General features: G+C 35.3%; 2 protein-coding genes and 1 long non-coding RNA gene across 3 annotated transcripts in view; 1 reads left to right on the forward strand and 2 right to left on the reverse strand.

Annotated features, from left to right (window-relative positions):
- Window positions 1-596: 596 nt before the first annotated feature.
- On the reverse strand, window positions 597-1,196 carry LOC116736036 (uncharacterized). Its single transcript, XR_004342480.1, has 2 exons — window positions 1,028-1,196; window positions 597-935 (listed from the first exon to the last, which is right to left on the reverse strand). It is a non-coding gene; the product is annotated as an uncharacterized LOC116736036 (long non-coding RNA).
- Window positions 1,197-7,977: 6,781 nt separating this feature from the next.
- On the reverse strand, window positions 7,978-11,704 carry LOC116735916 (5-hydroxytryptamine receptor 3A-like). The gene is made up of 9 exons (XM_032588082.1): window positions 11,524-11,704; window positions 11,282-11,445; window positions 10,506-10,550; window positions 10,303-10,412; window positions 10,053-10,225; window positions 9,511-9,662; window positions 9,224-9,434; window positions 8,989-9,144; window positions 7,978-8,669 (listed from the first exon to the last, which is right to left on the reverse strand). The coding sequence occupies exons 1-9, from the start codon at window positions 11,558-11,560 to the stop codon at window positions 8,419-8,421; spliced, it is 1,299 nt and encodes a 432-aa protein (XP_032443973.1). The 5' UTR covers window positions 11,561-11,704; the 3' UTR covers window positions 7,978-8,418.
- Window positions 11,705-15,985: 4,281 nt separating this feature from the next.
- tmem104 (transmembrane protein 104) overlaps window positions 15,986-20,181 on the forward strand; it is a 43,317-nt gene continuing 39,121 nt past the window's right edge. The window contains exons 1-4 of the mRNA XM_032588484.1: window positions 15,986-16,226; window positions 17,843-17,908; window positions 19,238-19,359; window positions 19,829-19,910. Coding sequence (XP_032444375.1) covers window positions 17,864-17,908; window positions 19,238-19,359; window positions 19,829-19,910 — 249 coding nt within the window. The 5' untranslated portion in view covers window positions 15,986-16,226; window positions 17,843-17,863. The remainder of the gene's footprint in view (window positions 16,227-17,842; window positions 17,909-19,237; window positions 19,360-19,828; window positions 19,911-20,181) is intronic.

A 20,181-nucleotide genomic window follows, 5' to 3' on the forward strand; every position in this document is an offset into this window, starting at 1 on the left:
CAACTGAATTGAATTAAGAAATTTGACCATCGGATTGGACTGAAGAGAAATGATGAGCAATGTTTTATGGGTGGATGAAAGCAAAGATTGGTATTTTTGTAACATCAAAAGTTCATTTTTGAGGCAAAACTAAGAAACTTATAAAAATTTCAAATTGCATTTTCCTACATACCGTTGCCTGGTGTTTTAGCAGGTAAAGGTTGTCAAAAACCATGATCTTAAATTTTATTTACAAAGATATAAGTCCTAATATTCTGTACAACATAATTCACAGGTTACAAATACTAAAAAAGTCAAGCATCAGAATCACTAAAAACTCATGGCAAAAAAAACTTGTGACAACAATCTTGCTCCTGAATTTGGGTCAGGAAAATAAAGCTAGAGAAGCAAACTCTTTCACAATTTAGATTTACAGATTCACAGGAAAAGCTACGTTTTCAACAACTATATAGATTTAGAAAAACAAAAAAACAAATTTTAGGCATACCTATTGTATTTCACCTGCCTCAGGGGCTTTGTTGGATCATTTTGTGTAGCATGATTTAGTAGTAAGATCATGTAGTATGATATTCACAGAGTGCAACATCAGTGTTTGGAATAAGTTTCGTATCTTTAATGGCAGGAAACATCATTTTTACATCAGTGGGATGTTAAAAGTCTTGTATCTAAACATCTTATGGGGAGGTTTTTATTGTTTCCTTATTTATTGTTTCCTTAAAACTGTTTAAGGAGTGTTGATTTCATCCAAAATTTTAAGAGATTATAAAGTTAAAAACAAAACTCAAATGAAAATGTACTACATGGCATGCATTTGAAGCTTTGACCCAACACAGGGCAGGCTGTACACTGTGATGGAGATATTTGTCTCTTTAAAGATCTGTTCCAGGATCTTTGACACCTTTGACCACTGCAGCTGGTCCAGGCCACAGCCAATTCTGAGGGAGGAGAATTGATTAATTATTCCCAATAAAGAATAAGATTTAAGGGTATTTATTATAGTCATTTATTCACAGTAGTTCCTACAAACCGGGGTATTGATATCCTATTGACACCATTTTCTAAGCAGTGAGATTTCATGTCTTCCAGACTCTGTCTTAGGTTGACATACGTGGGTTTCTGGCTGGCTTTTTTCTTTGTGATCTGAGACACATAATAGGAAAGATACAGTTACCAGATTGAATAATGAAACAGGTTTTGGTCCAATGCAGTATAATTGATTGTGGTATATTTGCCAGATAGTAGATGAAACGTTGATCATGTGTCAGGACAGCACACTGCCCCGGACGCTTCTCTATTAGGACATAAAAAAAAAAAAAAAAAAAAATACAAAACAGCATATGATTTAGCACTTGCTGTTGAAATCATACATTTGAATGAACTGCAAAAACATAAAACATTTTTTCCAAAACAAAGATTTTAGTAACTAGTCTGACTCACTCTGCTCCTTTAACTCTGAGACTCGACCAAACTTCTTCTTGAACATCACCGCTATGCCTGCTCCCATGCGACAGTCTTCACTGATGCAGTGGGCCAAGGATTCATCGCGTGGACAGGAGAACAAATCTCCGGTGACATACTTCAATGTCCAGTTGGTTGATTGATAGAGTTTCTCAGTTTTGCCCATGTTCATACTTTCTTCAAGCGCAATTTAGAGAAAACTATAACCACAAAGTACCAAGTTGGTAACGGCGTTTACTACAGCCTTGCTTATGCCCTCACCATGTGGCCCCACACTGGGCTGTGTCTCACTGTTCCTTAAAGCACCACCCACTTTGCAGAATTTTTTTCCGAATTTGTCCAGGGGTTGTTAGTCCTAGTAAACTATAATAAGCTGGATTTTCTGTTTGCCTCAAAAATGAACTTTTGATGTTACAAAAATACCAATCTTTGCTTTCATCCACCCATAAAACATTGCTCATCATTTCTCTTCAGTCCAATCCGATGGTCAAATTTCTTAATTCAATTCAGTTGATTTTTAAAACGCTAATTTACAAGACCATTTACAAAAAAAAGTCATTTCCATTCTACTTATCAAACAACGTAGCAATTTAAATGTATTAAAGTCAGTAAAAAAAACAAAAAGTTAAGTTAACCGAGTTAAAAATGCAGAAAGCATCATGTCATTGACTCGTCATTGACTTGACTTGTTTATACGCTTCTCCCTCTTCAAATTACTTTAACCCTACAATGACTGATTTTATCCGTATTTTCAGGGGAACCAACATGTACATTTGCTGCTTTCTTTCTTTGTTTCTTTCTTTTTTAGACTAGGACCATCACAAAATGAATAACCTCGCTGATTGAACTCTGAAATGAATAAAAAGTCATTCAGTTACTCAGAATCAGCACAACATTGACTCTTTCCATCTTTAAGATGACTAGAACAAACTCCTCACTGTTGAATCCGTGGTGTTGGCATCACTTTATTACAAATGATAGTAAATAATTGGAAATATAATTTTACCAAGATAGAACTTAATCCGCTATTACCGGACACAACTGGAACTCCATAAAGTTTCGTAGTAAAAGTCACATTAATACACAATCAGAGCGCATCAACCGATTCTCCGCAAAAATACAAAAAAAAAACAACAAACAAAAAAAAAAAAACAAAAAAAAAAAAAACATTTGTTTATCATGTCAGAGTTTTAACAAGAAAGAAAAACACAGAGTACAAGCGATAAAATTGTTGTGTTATTAGATGCAGGTCACAACAGTTGGAAGTGTACATTTTATCTTTAGGATTTTATGTAACAACGTACTAATAAGCTACATTATTGTTGGTGAATAATATCACAGTGAACACAGTTCCTAATCATCCATCACTAGTGGATCTGCTCTTCTCTTCTTCCGCAGCCCCTGGATGAACAGGAACAATTGATGTTTGTTCGTTCTGTAGGACACAATTTCCCTTTAAGGAGAAAAAAATCAAAGTTTAGTTTGTTTTACATTGTTGTTTTTCAGCACACGCAAATGATAGAGGACTTAATAAATTAAAATAAAAGTTGTTCATTTACATTATATTCATTTAGACCAAAAAGGAAAGTTATTAGTTATACTCTAGAATTCAGAGTAGAATTCAATTTTTAACGAGATCCAAATTTTTTTTAAGTTTTGACCAACCTTAAAGTGTCTTCAGCTCGTGGAGCCGTTTCAGTGAAGTTAGCGATCATGGAGGGAAACTCGCTGCTGCTGTTCTGCTCGGTCAGAATGTTGCTGATGTCAGAAAAATCTGCTGTCATGTGATGAGCTGCAGAAAAAAATTAACAAACATGTTTGCAAAAAGAAGTGGCAATACCGTGTTTTCACTTAAGACTTATAAAATAGTTTCATGATTTTGGTTATGCCTGTAGAATTTAAACTGAGGTAACACTGAACAATAAATCGTTGGGTAAATAGTTTGAAAAAGAGAAGATATTAAAGACACGCTAACCTAAATGGCTGCAAATGCAACCATTGCTGAAAATGAATCAAACTCATGTGTAATGTTTCACCTCTCTGCAAAACTTTGAGTCACTAAGCTTTATTCTTTTTAAACCTTTGCTATTTGATCAGTTTGATTTCAAAAGGGGAACAATGACTTTTTAATATAACAGAAACATAAAATCTAGTCTTTTTACATCTTTAAGATAACTAGAACAAGACTCACTGTGAACACTGAGGGCGATGAGTTCAGCCAAAAGTAAAACATTCAGGATTCCCAAACATACAGCCGCACGGAGGCAGAGCCTCTCTTTGGAGCTGTTCGAACCTTAACAAAAACCTCAACCTTAGCAAAATTGAATTCATTACATGCTAAATTTCTCTGTAACTTTGTTCTTACCTGTGTGATTAGATGCAGTTTTTCCAACAGGTTCCATATTGACGTAAATCTCCTCCATCGCTTCAGACTCTGTGCAAGCTTTAAACATTGACTATAAAATCCACAGCAGTAGTGGAACTAAGTGGAAAAAAAACTGTGGGAAAGAGATGAGATGTCTGGTGTTCAACAAAACAAAAGGTAAACATATTTTAGAGATAACAACCAAATAAAGAAATTCATGAGCGCAGATTCAGTATTAGTTTCTTAAATATCTTACACAACATAAAATTCTTGAAGGTTTCAATAGTTTCATAAGTTCATATTTGCTGATTCGGTTCTGTATCAATTAATATTTATTTATCCTTTTTCTTCGTTTTCCTTCAGCTTGGTTAATCCTACTCATAATAAACACATTACACTTTTCCATGGGTGAAAAATAATCGACTCTTTCCATCTTTAAGATGACACAAAATTAAAAATAGTTTTAAATCACAGATATAAGGATGAAAAAATACATCTGATGTTGTGATGTTCTTGCTTCATCTTGCTCCTGCGGATGGCTGTGTCCAAAAAATATTTCCTAAAGATTAATAAATTGTTGGAACAGATGCCCAACAGTTTTACAGGTCTCGTTCTGTCCTGATAACTAGTCACAGCCTTGCTCTCGGTAAAAACAACTATCATCTTTGTATTTTGCTTTCTAAATCCTCTTTTAACCCTGTTTCTTGTCCAGTAGCAGAAACACTTACATTAAGAAACCACAGGTGTTGAACTGAAATCCTCCTTTAGTCCAGAAAATGTAAAATACCTGAATTGCATTATTACAAAACTTCTATAACCGTTGGATCGAATAATTATGGAATTGTACGTATTTATTCATATTTTAAAGATATGTACTTTTAGGACTGCCATCTAGTAAAAACAAGCTGCATGAGCTGGCTAGTACTGTCTAAAACTCAGTCACCATATCTTCTAAAACAGCCATGAGGCAGATCAACAGTTTGACAAACAGTTTGCTTTGTGAAGCACCGCCTCGCTGGGAGGGAATCAAAAGGCTAACATGCCAATCAGGTGCAAGTTGGGCGGGTTAAAGTAAGAGAAACCCGATACTGCATTCAGAGCACGATGAAGACCAGCAAGCAAAATATCAGAGTTCAGGAGATACAAGATAGAAAATTTGACTGAATCAAGACATTGCCCAGAAGTTCAGACTGGGAAGCTAACTGGCACATTGCTAGCTAAGTTTGTGGAGCAGGAAAATAGACCGTATTTACTTTAATTTATGCAAACCAAATGCCTCAAAAGATTCAATTACTGCTACATATAAAAGACAAGTGTAGTTACACCGTGTAATTTTGGCAAACAATATTCTTAAACTCATCCAAAATATTATTCTCCGTAAAACTTCTTTTATTTTCTGCTTACAGCAGCAGCAGCAATATATTTGCTACATAGATTAAAGATTCATGGTCTCATTATTTGACATGGTTGTTCTGTTTAAAACCTTTTGGTTTGCTTGAGCAGAAATGGCGTAGTGTCTGGGCATGTTAAAATGTTCAACTTTTATCACCCAAAATCCTCATTACTTTCAAATAGTTCACTTTTTATTTTATTTTACTTGTTGCATGGACTCAACTTAAATAGATTAACTTATAAAGCTTTTTTTTTATATATCCAAATGTTCCTGCCACTTGTTTAAGATGAGTACAAACAACAAGTCGACGATAATTAAGTGATGTTCGCTTGAACTTTTTTTTAAGTCTAATGTTTTATTTTACAGTGAGGAAGGCCGAAGTCTAGCTTTAGCAGATGGCTGAAGGCGTCTGATCCGCTTCAAACTCAGTACCTGTTTGCTCCAAGGCAAAACTTTGGTAAGGTTAAATTTAGTGGCTAAAGAAAGTCAGACGGTTTATTCTCCAATGTGAGAAATCCCTTGAGGTAGTCAAGTTTCTTGTTTGATCAGATCTTGTTAGTCAGTATGATTACTAATTAACGGTTGATTCTTTTGTATCTAGATGCAATGTAATCATTCAATTCACAATTGAAGTTTTATTATGGGGATGCAGCAGATTAAATATTTCATAGTATATTTCAATGATTCCTTTCATACAGTCTAAACTCCCTGAAAAAAAAGACCTTTCAGAGAAATATAATTTTGATTGCTTTGAGTATTATGATATTTTACTTAATCTGACTGATATGATCTTCTTTAGCGCATACTGATGCTTCATATTGATCATTTATAAGCTTATCGATCACAAGAGGTGTTGAACTGTCTGTTAGAGAACATTAGTGAACATCATCATTAGGACCAAGGAACAAAAGCTGCAGATCATTTTTAAGGTAACAAAACAATTCACCATTTTGTGAGCAACTCTTGGAGCATGGTTGTGTAGTGAGTATGTTTTATTTTTATTTTTAGGTAAAGTGTACCAATAGCAAACTTAGTCAATGTTATTATAAGTGGGGCTAGCTGTCAGAAGATGTAAGTAAGTCTCCATGAGAGGGAGTATTTAAGAAAAAACACAAATTCACTGATTGAATTTTTGGCTGATAGCCAGCATATATTTGAATTTGTGCAACAAACACCAAAAGAAAAAAATACTATATGATAAATATTTACACATTGAGTAAATCAATATAAATCCAAGGGAACCTCACCATGGCCTGTTTAGTCCCTGTCAGATATTGTTCAGGAGTACGAGTACAAATGAGGAACTTTTACTAACATGTTTCACACTAGCAAGTGTTACAGTAAAAAAAATCTGAGTTTCAAATGTATTTAAACCAGGATTTACTATTTTGGAGAAAACATGAAGCAGTGGGAAGATCAGTGTTGATTCATCAGCAAGAAAAAAACTGAACAAAATCATTCACAATGATGCCAGGACAAATTCTGGAAAAGTCTGGACAAATTCTTTAACTGCGGAAAGATATAAGTTAAATTTGAGCAGCCTCACGTAGGCCTGTTTACTGTCTGTCACATATTCTTCAGAAGTACGTGTACAAATGAGGAACATTTACTGAAATGTTTCACACTAGCAAGTGTTACAGAAAAAAAAATCTATTAAAGTTTAAAATTGAAGTGATGAAGGAAATCACAAACTCATAGTCAACACTGGCTAATTGTGCTACCATAAATAATGCAGTAAAATAGTTAAACTGTAGGTTTTCTTTAGGGACTTTTGTTTCTATATGTCTTTATATACACACACACACACCCACACACACACACGAATGGCTTGGTGAGCAGCACTGTCATGGGGCCTCCTACCCCCACCCTCCAAAAAGTCACGAGAATGAATCCTGTGCTGGCGTTTACATCATATCAATCAACCCCCGATAGAGACCCTATTGGGATGATCGGAAATATACAGAACCACACGTGTCACGCATGATGACCGGAGGTCATGAGTATCTTCCTGATGGCTGTGGCGTGTACCGCTTCAGGCAGTATATCAGAAAGACCTTCTGTTTAAAAAAACGGAGGTAATTACAACATTCTATTTCAATATACTATATTGTATGTTACTAATGATTTTCTAACACCGAACCCCTTGTCTCTGCTTCTATTGGCTAATTCAAACTCATAGAGGTCAGAAGGAGTTCCCCTTAAACACTGTATGGCATTGAGACATCCTGAGGGACATCTCTGTACAGTATTCTGCCTGGACACACGCACAAACACGAACGGCTTGGTGAGCAAAACCGGAGTTAATTACAACATTCTATTTAAGTATATTATATTGTATATTATTCTTGATTATTTAACACTTATTGTTTTTTATACTTTAATTGTATTACTCATAAAACTCGGAGCCTGTCTCTGTTTCTATTGGATGAATTGAAATTAGCGGGAATATAGTGTAACACGTGCTAAGCACGCTGAGGTCATGAGACATCCGGGGGGTCATATGACCGGATGGGGGGGGGGGGGGGGGGGGCATCATGTGACCGGATGGGGGGAGGGGCATCATGTGACCGGATGGGGGGAGGGGCATCATGTGACCGGATGGGGGGAGGGGTGTCATGTGACCGGATGGGGGGAGGGGCATCATGTGACCGGAAATTAATATCAATTAATTAGGGTCATTAATCACTCATCCATCAAACTCCGATTAAATTTTGACAGAAGGGTGTCCATTAGGTCTCTCTGTTGTTATCGAGAGAAAAATAAATATTTTGTGAAAGGAAGGATTTTAAAATATTTCTGATGGTCTATAAAGCAATGAAGGGTCTGGGGATTTGATTTATGAATTTAATTGTTATTTTCTGTATTCCTAAGCTTCATTATCATTGGTAAAGAACATTATGTGTGAGTGGTCCAATGCAGTAAGACTTGAATTGCACTAAAGTGTGTATTTATTGACCATACAGTGGAACCCTGCAAGGTGATTCAGGTTTATTTACAAAAACAACATACATGCAAAAAGCAGAAATGTTTTATTGTCTTAGCTGATAGAAATTTACTATCAAACACAAATTTTTCGTTGGAGAAACAAAACGCAGAAGAACCACAGAAGCATCTACGGTGCCGCGTTCACTGACCTTCCTGGGACGTTTGACCAAAACAGTGCACTTTCTGAAAGCACTGGGAGAAGTTTCAGAAATTGGTTCTAAACATAAAATTTCCAAAGACTAAATAAAAAAACCTGTGAAAACACAACAGTGGCAAAGTAGAGGACGAAGAACACAGAGTCAAAAATTTTAACCCATCTAAGCCTGTTGGACTTTTTCTTTGTTTCTGGGGTTTTTTGGCCGGGTTTCGTTCTGTCCATGATGAATTTCAGCTGCCGTCCATCACCAGGTAAATCCAGCGGAGAGTTAGTCTCCTCTGGTTTATCTGTTCCTGAAACTCCTGCAGACTCTGTGAGTAAACATGTACAGAAACGGACCAGTTAGAAGTGAAATAATGAAAATGTTTTACTGTTTTAAGAGCAGAAGCACCTGAGTGAAGATGCCCAACACCTTATTCACGTCTAACAACACCGGTGTAATGTGGGATTGTGGGCTGGCTGGTTGACCTTTTATAACCTCTGGAAACATTTATTAATATCTTTAAGATGATAGCAGCACAAACAAAAAGTTTTGCTGCACAATCATTTGACACCAGTTGTGTTAGATTTGAAAAAGGTTTTGGGTGGCGACTCCACTCAGTTAGCAGAAACTGGCGGCTGGAATCGAACCGTTTCGGTTATCAGCTTCCTGTTCTTTCACTTTGACGACCTCAGCATGTTGGCGTTCCTCACCAACACAACAGGCGATATCCTTTAACGGGCTGATCAGCATCGTCTCCAACACGTTGATCCACACCAGGGTGAAAACTGAAACACAGTAGATGGCTGGAAGAAAAATAGGGAGAAATGTTGGTTTCTGTTTGGTGATGGATGCAGAAATTACAACGAATCTGTGGCTTCCTACCCATCAGCGGCAGAGACTCTTCAGTGGACGGTAAAATGTCTTTAAGAATCAGCAGAAGGACGAAGACGGACAGCAGTATCGTCACCTGGAAGCCAAGCTTCTCGCCGCTGCTCTGACTGACGAAGAACGAGGCCAAATCCAGAACCAGCAAAAACAACAAGGGCAAAATCAAGTTGACGACGTAAAGAAACGGCTTCCTCTCCAGGGAGATCTGAAGAAAACAAATAGCTTTATTTTAAAAAACAACACAACTCCTGTTGGGATTTGATCAGAAATAATCATCTTACCTGGTAAACAAGTTCACTTCTCTGAGCGAGAGACGTGTAACTGATGCTTTTTATGTTCACCAGCTTCCACTCCCCCTCAGTCAGCATGTTGAGACCCGACAGCTTCATCAGGATGGAGTCGTCGGTGGATTTTACCAGCTTCAACAGAGACTCTGTCAAATCATAAAAGAAACAGAAAAAGATTAATTAATTAATTGGTTCATATAGCGTCTGTCTTTCTGAATTTCCTTCTAAATGTCTTTTTTTCTAAATTTGTCTCTACATTTCTCTCTTTATGGGAGATTCAAAGATTTTTCAAACATGTTTGAAAGATTCAAAGCAAAACTCCAGGTATGTTTTTGTTGAGGGATAAACATATTTCTATCTTTAGAAATAAACCTCTAAAGGCTTAAGCTTTATAATTTTTTTCAACAGAAGAATATTCTCTTCATAAATGTCTGTATGGATGGTTTTTGTACATCTGCACCACATTTATAAACCCATGTTGATGTATATGGTGACATGCATGTGGGGTTAAAATCAGGACATAAATCTGTATTTACCGTCATAATTCAGGGATGAAAATGTGATGTTGCAGGTTTGGGTGTCAAACGGGAATCTGAAGAGGTTGAACTTGCAGATGTAGGTCAGCTGAAGCCGGTTGACTATACCGACCGTCCCGTTCGGAAACACGCTGACTAGAGGATCTTCTTGAGAATTTGTACTACCAGAGGCACTAAAAGTGAAGAAAATAAAATCAAACCAGATCAGTGAGCCGCGGATGTTTTATTGATTTATTTGTTGGTAACTTACTCCTCCTGTATGATTATATCTGGAACCCAGATCATCGAAACTGGAATGGTGAGCAGGTTTATTCCACAAAACTCAGAGGAATTCCAGGTCAGATATTCATTAGTCCAATGCTGGAAAATAACAGAATAAAAATAAAGGAAAAAACCTGAACAGTTTAATCAAAATATGACAACAAAACTCAATATAATAATTTATTTTCTTACCATTTCGACATAAATGTGAATTGTCACAGTTTGAAGCTTCTCATTCTGAAGACAGTATGAAGAAAATTCAACACAAAAACTGATTTTGTTTTAGCTGCTGCATTATTTTCACAGCTTTTTCATGGTGGCTTTCGTTTTGGTACGATAAGTAATAACAGCATAAAGTGTGTTTTTCACCTTTGAGGTTAGATAAAAATCAGGGTTGTCCAAACATTTTGTCACATGGGTCAAAATTGTTGAGTCAAAAGTACTCCAAAAGAAAAAATAAAATAAAATGAAGCGACAAAGGAATCTGGTTTTTAATTTGTTTTGTAGAAAAAGGATGTTACACTGTAAATACACAAAATCTTTAAAAAAAATCTAATTTCTAATGTAAATATCTTAGCAAACTTGAAATAAGACAAACCTGAAAGAAATAGAGGCTTGTTTAAGTAAATAATTACCTCATATTGATGAAAAAGTAAACTGGTACCATTGGCAGATTATTTAACTTATAACAACACTTTTTCCCTTGTTTTAAGTTAATTTATTTTTGTGTCCCCGAGTCCTTCAGCTTAACAACTTTGATTATCATGGCAAAAACACGGCTGCAATACAGCTACTGTACTGCATGGCAGAATTATATTTAACATCAGTTTTCAAATTAAATTAGCCTCAGTAAGCAGAACTTTACAAACGTAATTGTATTTTATTCCCATCCTAATAAATCTCCAAGCTAAAAGTAAGCAAAATGTTTTAAAATAACAGCATAAGGCAGACAGATGATGAAGACTCACCACGTCTAAAATGCCGCCCAGAGTAATTTCCAGCTGAACCTCTGTGGTTGTGTTCCAGTTTTTCACAGGACGTTCAATCTGAAGACCGCTATTTGTCTCATCCAGCTTGAGGTGATTCAGCAGAGCAGAATAGGAGCAATCTGAAGCCTGGCTGCAGGAAACACCTGAAACCAGAAACATTTTCCCAGTTAGCAAGCTTTAAAACATGATTAAATATAAAAGTTTACGCTGCTGAAACTCACCGGCTAAAGCAAGAAGAGTCAGAGTCAGAGCTGCCATGACTGTTTGCTTTCGCCTCAGTCTGAGAGATTCTTTACAAACTGTCCAGCTATTTATGAACACACCTCAATAAAAAGTGCAAATATAAAATGAATGCATGGATTTAATGGTGGAGCATAATCTCTTTTGGTTGTGTTCTGGATGTTTGATCAGCCAAATGTTTGTTCAGCTGCAGCTGGTCAGCAGGAACAAAACACCTGCGGCTTTTTAATTTTAACAATCCTTACATTTAGTTTAGTTCTGACTGAAAACTAATATGTGCAGTTTTCACTGAAAACATTACACTCCAATAACGTATAAAGGCCCGGGACAAAACCTTTCAAGACTGTATTGATAGTTCAAGCTTTAAAAATCAGGTGCTGCTAATCAAATTAGAAAGAAAGATTATTTACAAATAAAAAATATTAGGACAGCTGTCAATCTTCCCAGCAGCAATTCCCTCCAAAAAAAAGACCATGCGTTGCTAGAAGAAATGACAAAAAATGCAGCTACCATGTAGCATGTTGAAGTTTAGGACATAACTATCAGATGAAGACTGAAGAAGGATGGCGATGGCTTCCTTTCTCTGAAAATAGAAGCTGAACTTTACTATGCAGAGTTGCATATCAATGAACCTCAATATTTGCAGAAAACTAAATGCATCATTTCAGCTCAGAGCCCTGCTGCAAGCCAAATAAGTATCATTATTAAACGTCAGTTGGAGGCTGCAGAAAACCACTACAACGACCACAAATGGCCCACGCTCCTCACTTTGGACACCCCTGACTTAAATGATCCCAGAAACTGGAGAAGGACAGATTATTCTTATTGAGTTTTAATTTGTGAAATCCCAGTATACTAAAGGTTTGCAGCCATGGAAAGTTGTTAAAAAATAAAAACAACAAATGTTTTTAAATTAACATCTAATAATGTTTGCAGTTTTAGCAGTTTGTTCAGTTTTTACATGGAATAGTTGAATATTAATTGAATTTCTGCAACAGAACGATAATTAAAACACCTCTAACGTTTTTTGGATCTATTTTTGTTTTATATTTTCTTTATTTTAAAAAATAAACCAGAAATTAATGGTGGTTCTTTAAAATTTCTGTAAAGTACAAACTTGTCAAAATGTATAAATTGTCCTTTAAAAAAATAAGTAATAAATTAAAACTAATAGTAATAATTTAAAACAGGTGTCAAACTCCAGTCCTCTAGGGCCGGTGTCCTGCAGCTTTTAGATGTGCCTCTGCTGCACCACCTGAATAGAATAATTAGGTCAGTAGCAAGGCTCTGGAGCAGTGGACCCCAACCCTGGTCCTCAGGGCCCACTGCCCTGCATGCTTCAGGTGTTTCCCTTCTTCTTCTTCTTCTTCTTTTTTGTTTTATGGCGGTTGGCAAACAACTTTCAGGTGCATTACCGCCACCTTCTGGACTGGAGTATGAACCAGATGCCTAAACCCTATAATCTCCCTATTAGACCTGTTTTTCTAAGAAACCTAAATACGGAATTAAAAACCACATCTCCAGAAGATTTTTGTAGCAGATCTCTAATATTTAATTTAACTTTATTCCTATTTAACTCTTCTACTAATTCCTCTCTTTCTAGATTATATTTATTACATTCCATAAAAATATGTACAACTGTTTCCAACTTTCCACAAAAATTACATAACCCCGTACTATGTTTATTTATTATTTTCAAAGTACTATTTAGCCCTACATGTCCAAATCTTAACCTAGATATAATATCTTCCTCTTGTTTATTCCTATTTTCCTTTCTACACTCCCCCACTTTTTTTTGAATACTATAATAAAACCTTGCTTTCTTTTCACCCTCCCATTGTTCCTGCCACTTCTTCTTGTAATATATTTTACTTATACTCTTTATCTCACTTTTACTATACTTAACTTTCAATTCAATTTCATTTCTCTTACTCGCACTCTTTGCAAATGTATCTGCTAATTCATTTCCAACTATTCCAATATGCGCCGGAATCCAAATAAATTTAACAGTAGATCTATGTATCCCCATTTTATGTATTGATTTATTTATATCTATCAATATGTCTTGTCTTGCTTCCGACTCTTGTTCCATAATACTTATTAATGCACTACTTGAATCAGAACAAATTAACACTTTCTTGTCACTTAATTCTTCACTCCATTTTAACGCCATTGAAATAGCCAGTAACTCTCCTGTATATACATTCAAACTATCCGTTAATCTTTTATTTTCCATGATGTTTAAATCTGGAATTATAAATGCTATCCCTACTCTATCATTTACCATTTTTGATGCATCTGTATATATTTGTAAGTATTCTCCATATTCCCTTCTTATGTATCTTTCCACCTCTCCTTCTACTGTCTGTCTTCCTTCTTCCAACAATGTTAAATCAACTTTCATTTCTTTTTGTATCCATGGCGGATTACATGAAAAATCCACCACCGGGCTAATTAAACATTGATCTAATCCTATTTCCTCTATTTCTTTAGTTATTATCCATCCAAAACTATTTACATTTACATTCTTAACATTTTCTTGGCATGGTTGTAATATATTATTTATAGGATAACTTTTTTTATGCCCTTTTACGTTTGCCCAAAACCCTACTCCTAATTGTTTCCTTCTTAACTCCAATGGCATTTCCCCCATTTCTACCTGTAGTGCTGACACTGGTGTTGTCTTCATTGCCCCACAGCAAATTCTTAACGCTTGATACTGTATTTTATCTATTTCTTTTAATAAGGTACTGGAGGCAGAATTATATACCACACATCCATAATCTATTACCGATCTAATAAGTCCAATATATAATATCTTCAAAGTTTTCCTACCTGCTCCCCATTCTTTACCTCTTAAACATCTCATGATATTTAATATTTTTTTACTTCTCTCTATTATTTTACTAATATGTATTTTCCATGTAAGCTTTTTATCAAACCATAAACCTAAATATTTGAATTTATCTACCCTTTCTACTTCTTTATCATACATTTTTAATTTTATCTTAGTGCCTACCTTCCTATTAGTAAAGTTAACAAATTTAGATTTTGAACTTGAAATTCGAAATCCCCATTCTAGCGCCCAATCTTCTACCTTACCTAACACTTCTTGCATTTTATCATTTATAAATTTTATATTTCTTCCCCGTTTCCAAATAAGACCATCATCCGCAAATAAAGTCATTCCAAACTTACCTTCGATTTTACTAAAAATATCATTAATCATTATTATAAATAACATTGGACTTATAATACTACCTTGAGGAGTGCCATTTTCAGTTAAACATTTTGAACTTACTTCATTTCCTATTTTCACTCTTATATTTCTATCAGTTAAAAAGTCTTTAATCCAATTATAAATTTTTCCGCTTAGCCCTATTTGTCTAATTTTAATCAGTAAACCTTCCTTCCATAACATGTCATATGCCTTCTCAATATCCAAGAACACTGCCATTAAAACCTCTTTATTCACCTGTGCTTTTCTGATTTCATGTTCAAGCTGTACCATAGGATCTGTCGTACTTCTTCCTTTCCTGAAGCCATATTGATATTTTATTTTTTCTCTCGATTCTAAGAAGTAAATTAACCTATTATTCACCATTTTCTCCATTACTTTTCCGACACAAGAAGTTAACGCTATTGGCCTGTAACTTTCAGTTAACTGAGGATCCTTACCTGGTTTACATATAGGAATAATAATTGATTCTTTCCACTTATCTGGCAAAGTTCCTTCTTCCCATATTTTATTATATAGTTCTAGTAAAACTAATTTACTCCTTTCATTTAAGTTTTTAAGCATAACATAATTTATTTGATCCTCCCCTGGTGTTGAATTTTTTGTATTCTTTAATGCTTTTTTTAACTCTGTCATTGAAAACTTCATGTTTATAGTATCATTATCAACCATTTCCTCATTTATTCTTTCATTATATTTTCTCATCGTTAATTCTCTTCCTTCTTTCTCTTCTTTACTAAGATTTTCATTACTATGCACTTTAGCTAAAACTTTAACTAATAATTCTACCTTATCTTTATCTTCTATAATCATAGGTGTTTCCCTGCTGCTGCACACCTGGGTTAAATGAATAGGTGATTAACAGACTTCTATAGCAATTGCAGGAATGCAAAGGAGGTAATGCAATCATACGAATCAGGTGTGCTGGAGTCCGGACTCATCAAAAACTTGCAGGACAGTGGGTCCTGAGGACCAGGGTTGGGAGCCACTGCTGTGGAGAACGTATCCACACGAGAAGGAGGTAATGAAGCCATTTCATTTTAGTGTTTAGTATCTGTGGCACATCTAAAAACTGCAGGACACCGGCCCCTGAAGACTGGAGTTTGACATCTGTGATTTAAAATATTTATGTAAAAACCGTATTTTACAGGCTGGTGACTAGTGAGTACATTGAGTAGCTTTTATTTTGGAAATGCTCGCCGGAAGTTATGCGGTGATGCGGAAGTGGGTCAGCTGATTGCTGCGACAGGTGCTCAGCTGGGCTCAGTCTCTCAGCCTTATCAGTCCGTCAGGATGTGTTTTTATCTGCTTTTCTTTTCGGTGTTTCCCCCCTCAGTTTGACGGCGGAGCGGCTCATGTTGGGCCCGTTTATTGGGTCAACCGGCCAGAAGTCACCGCTCGGAGCATCCTGCTAGCCTAGCAGCTAAACCAGCTAGCAGTTTGGAGGTGAGTGTGTTTACTTTCTGTCTGTGATGACACCAGTGAAGACACCTGCAGAATAACCTGAAACAAATCATGTTTTATTTGAAAATAAAGCAAAAAGTGTAATTATAAGAGCTGTGAGGGTTAAACCATTTCGCTCTTCGCTTTGCTGCTATCGGCATCAAAATCTGACAAACATGTTTTCGGAGAGGAAAGTCCATAGAAATGACTGCAAACACATGAAAATAAAAATAATTTATATTTCTATCAATTTTACATAGTAGTTTGATTGTGAAACGAAAGTAAAACATTCAAATTAAGATTCTAAGAGTTTCACGCTGGGCCACAGGGACAGCTGATCTTTTTATTTTATTTTTTTTATCAATGCGTGTTTTGCAAACATTGTACCATATATAAAACTCATAGGACCGTATCGGGTATTGTTATATTTTTTGGTAACAAAATGGAGATATTACCCCGGAGATTTATTAAACCTCCTATGGATACTTAATGAAATAAAGGACTACCTATTAATAAATTAATTTGAATTAGTAAAATACATTTTCATTTGTGAAGACGACACCAAAACTGACCACATCCTTGGAAATCCGGCCATGTTAACTACATAAACAGAAAAGGAAAAAAAAAACAAAAAAAAACTGAAAATATTTTATTTGCCATTGCAGTGAAATAAACTAATAGCAGCTGATCCATTTCTGGATATCGTATATATTTTTGTTTCTACTAATTACAACTAACTTTAAACTCTGGTTCTGCAGCAGGACAACAATGGCATCCAAACTGGTTTGAAAACAGAATATTTTAAGCTTAAACTTGTTGGAAAATTTCATCACTATTCTTAGTCAGTGCAGGAAACCGAAATTAACTCTGCATACTTTACCGAAAAGACTGGTCAAACCGGTAGAGTTTTACCATAATCTGACTAAAGGGAGGGTTTGTATAATTGAAGGAAATCAACAATAAATTCAGACTTTATCATCATCTAAACACAAATCTCAACTTGAATAGATTAAAGTTTGATGACCTGCTGGCAGAGCAGAAAATGTTTGACAAATGATTTAAGTAATTATTTTGACAATTGATAAGTTTGGCACATTTTGCAGATTTTTTTTATTCAACCACTTTAGACTTTATTACAGATTATTAGAAATGAAATTAGCAAATAGCTCAGTTCCTTTTTAAATAAGAAAACAAACTTTTTATTGCCTAAAATACAAAATCGTTGCAATTCTTTAGTCTATGCTTGATTATTTGTATTGAATGAGCATATTCAGCTAAAAAAAGACTGTTTTTGATTAATAATTGGATAGCAAAATGTGCTTTGTAGTTTTTTTGTTTTACTTAATTTGAACCAGGTGAAGGTAAAACTGTCACTTGAGTTTTGAGTAAAACACATTTACAGACAAAAAGGATTTTCATCTTAAATTGAAAATATATTTTTTTGCACAGTTTTGACCTAATATCTACTCTGACTATTTTGTTCTTTTACAAAATGATATTAACTGGAGTCTGTATGCTCCAGTTAACAATTAATTGATTACTAAATTAGTTGATTATTATTTCAATAATTGATTGATTTTTGCCCTGGATGTTTTAATGCAACATTTCCGTCTCTTCAGGTGAGATTGCAGGAAGCAGACATGGCAGGCGGAATCACAGAAACCGGCGAGCCCTACTCTCCATTTGTGAGTACCACTCAGGACATTTATGCAAAGAAATATCTGATTGTCTAAATGTAAAGATTAATCATATCAGCAGATTTCCTGATTTGAAAGTCTGTCAGGATTTTATCAACTTGTAAATGCTCTGTTGAATCACGTGCTAATCTTTTTCTTCTGGAGATGCCTCCTCATTAAAAAGCTGTGAATAAGTTACCAAAATGCACATGACAAACACATCCTCTTCATTTTATCAGCATGCCCCGTGCTTCTCTGTGTGGTCTGCACTCATGTTTGACAGCTCACTCTGTTGGTCTCTGGTTTTGCTTACATCAGCGTGACTTCAGAGGCTCACTCAGATGGTTCCTCTAGGAAGCGAAACCATTGAATTATTAAGCAATCTGTTATCGAATCATCCACTTTCCTTAAGAAGCTCTAAGTGGAGATGTCTTCAGTCATAATGAAGCGAAATACACTCTTAGTAATAAGTTCATATTTATTGCAGCAGCTTCATCTCTCACTAAAAAATCCACCCTTTAATTTTAGAGTTTTGATTATTTTTTGTAACAGAACCACTAATCACAAACGGTTTCAAGTAGAAGTATATTTATTTAAAATTTTTAATACCAGATGTGGTTTCTGATTTTAATCTTTTTTTCCTTTAAGAAAATACAAATTGCAGAAAATATATTTAGAAACTGGCTTTTATTTCAATAATTCATATTTACCAAATGTCAAAGCTGAAAGAAATGTGAAAACCTTGTTAGACTTCATGGCACTGAAAACCTGCAAAAACACAAAACTTTACCAAATATTTGGTTTAGTTTCTAGTCTTGGTACACATGAAATAAAACTAACTTCTAAGTAACTTTTCAGAAAGAACTATGATCTTGTTTTAAGTCAGTAATTGCTTAATATTCGTATTGATTGAATATTTGTTCCACTGGCAGATTATTTCACTTTTAACAAAACATTTTTCCCACATTTCCAGTAAAATAATCTGCAGAACTAGAACTTTTTCATCAACATTAAGGATTTATTGGCTTAAACAAGCTCTTATTTCTTTCTGAAAAGTTACTTGTGAGTTTTTGCTCATTTCAAGTGTACTAAGATATTTGCACTAGTATCTAGACAAAAATACCTGGTAAGATTTTGTTTTTGCAATATAATGTTTAAATATCTGACCTTGTAACATGAGGGAATTAACTATAATAATTGTTTTTTTAAACAAATATTTTCACCCCAGAATAAAGGTCTTAAAATTAAATGTTGAATTTAATTTTAAAGAGTTGTTAAATTGAAGCTGCAGTTCAGTCTCTGTGGATTAATGGCTGTCTTGCCTTGTTTGGCCTGTAGGTGGGGCTGGTGTACATGTTCAACCTGATTGTGGGAACAGGAGCCCTGACCATGCCGAAAGCCTTCGCTGCATCTGGTTGGGTGGTCAGCTTGTCGCTCATCGTCTTTTTAGCATTCATGAGGTGAGTCTGCTGGGAGTTAAACTCTCATTTCCACCTCTACTGTGTTTTCTCCAAACATTATTGCTTTTCTGTTCCCTGCAGAGCAGATTATTCTGGCTTTAATGATGCAGCAGATGCAGAGTCATTCATGCTTCTTTTCTCTAGTGAACCAAGAAGGCGTCTTCAGAATAAACGGGCTTGAAAATAAAAGTGATTCAGTCAGAAAAATGACATGAAAACATTGATTTAGCTTAAAGAAACAGCAGTTCTATGATGTTTATGCAGAAATGTGGTCTGTGAAACAATTAGTCATTTTAATACCGTTCTTAATTTAAGGTTATTTAGATAATTTCGGGGAAGTCTTTGTAGTATATCATTTAAAGCTCTAAAATTCTGTGCAAAAGTCTTGAGTCATTCCCTGGAGTCTGTCTGAAATGCTGTTTTTTTTATTTTTTTATTAATCTGTTGCATCTTTCCTTTGATTCTTCAGCTATATGACAACCACTTTTGTGATCGAGGCGATGGCGGCGGCCAATGCTCAGCTGCGTTGGAAGAGAAGAGAGCAGGAGGAGGTATGATGATAAACTCAGAGATGTGATGAATCAGAAAAGAAACGTATTCAAAACAGTTGTTGATTCTAAAAGTCTGGATTTTGATCTGAATCTGGACCAAATTGCAACTCTGGAGCTTTTTTTAGGGTTATGTTTGGAGACTTGGTTTAATTGGGGATCAAAAATGGATAATTTGTTAAATTGTCAGCTGTTGTGGTTCAATGAGTCAAATAAACCAAACTGTTTGAAAACCTGTTGCCCTCCTGGCCTGTGGGGGCGCTGCACCAAGAAC

Source organism: Xiphophorus hellerii, chromosome 16 (genome assembly GCF_003331165.1).
Source record: "Xiphophorus hellerii strain 12219 chromosome 16, Xiphophorus_hellerii-4.1, whole genome shotgun sequence".
Classification (NCBI taxonomy): Eukaryota; Metazoa; Chordata; class Actinopteri; order Cyprinodontiformes; family Poeciliidae; genus Xiphophorus; species Xiphophorus hellerii.

What these genes read in the sequence shown, in the direction of transcription:
- LOC116735916 (XM_032588082.1), bottom strand. Translation starts at nt 11,560, where the DNA reads ATGGCAGCTCTGACTCTGACTCTTCTTGCTTTAGCCG. An exon ending in TTCACATTTATGTCGAAATG is followed by an intron (nt 10,413 to 10,505) that starts GTAAGAAAATAA and finishes GTTATTTTCCAG; the next exon opens with CATTGGACTAATGAATATCT. An exon ending in GAAGTGAACTTGTTTACCAG is followed by an intron (nt 9,435 to 9,510) that starts GTAAGATGATTA and finishes TGTTTTCTTCAG; the next exon opens with ATCTCCCTGGAGAGGAAGCC.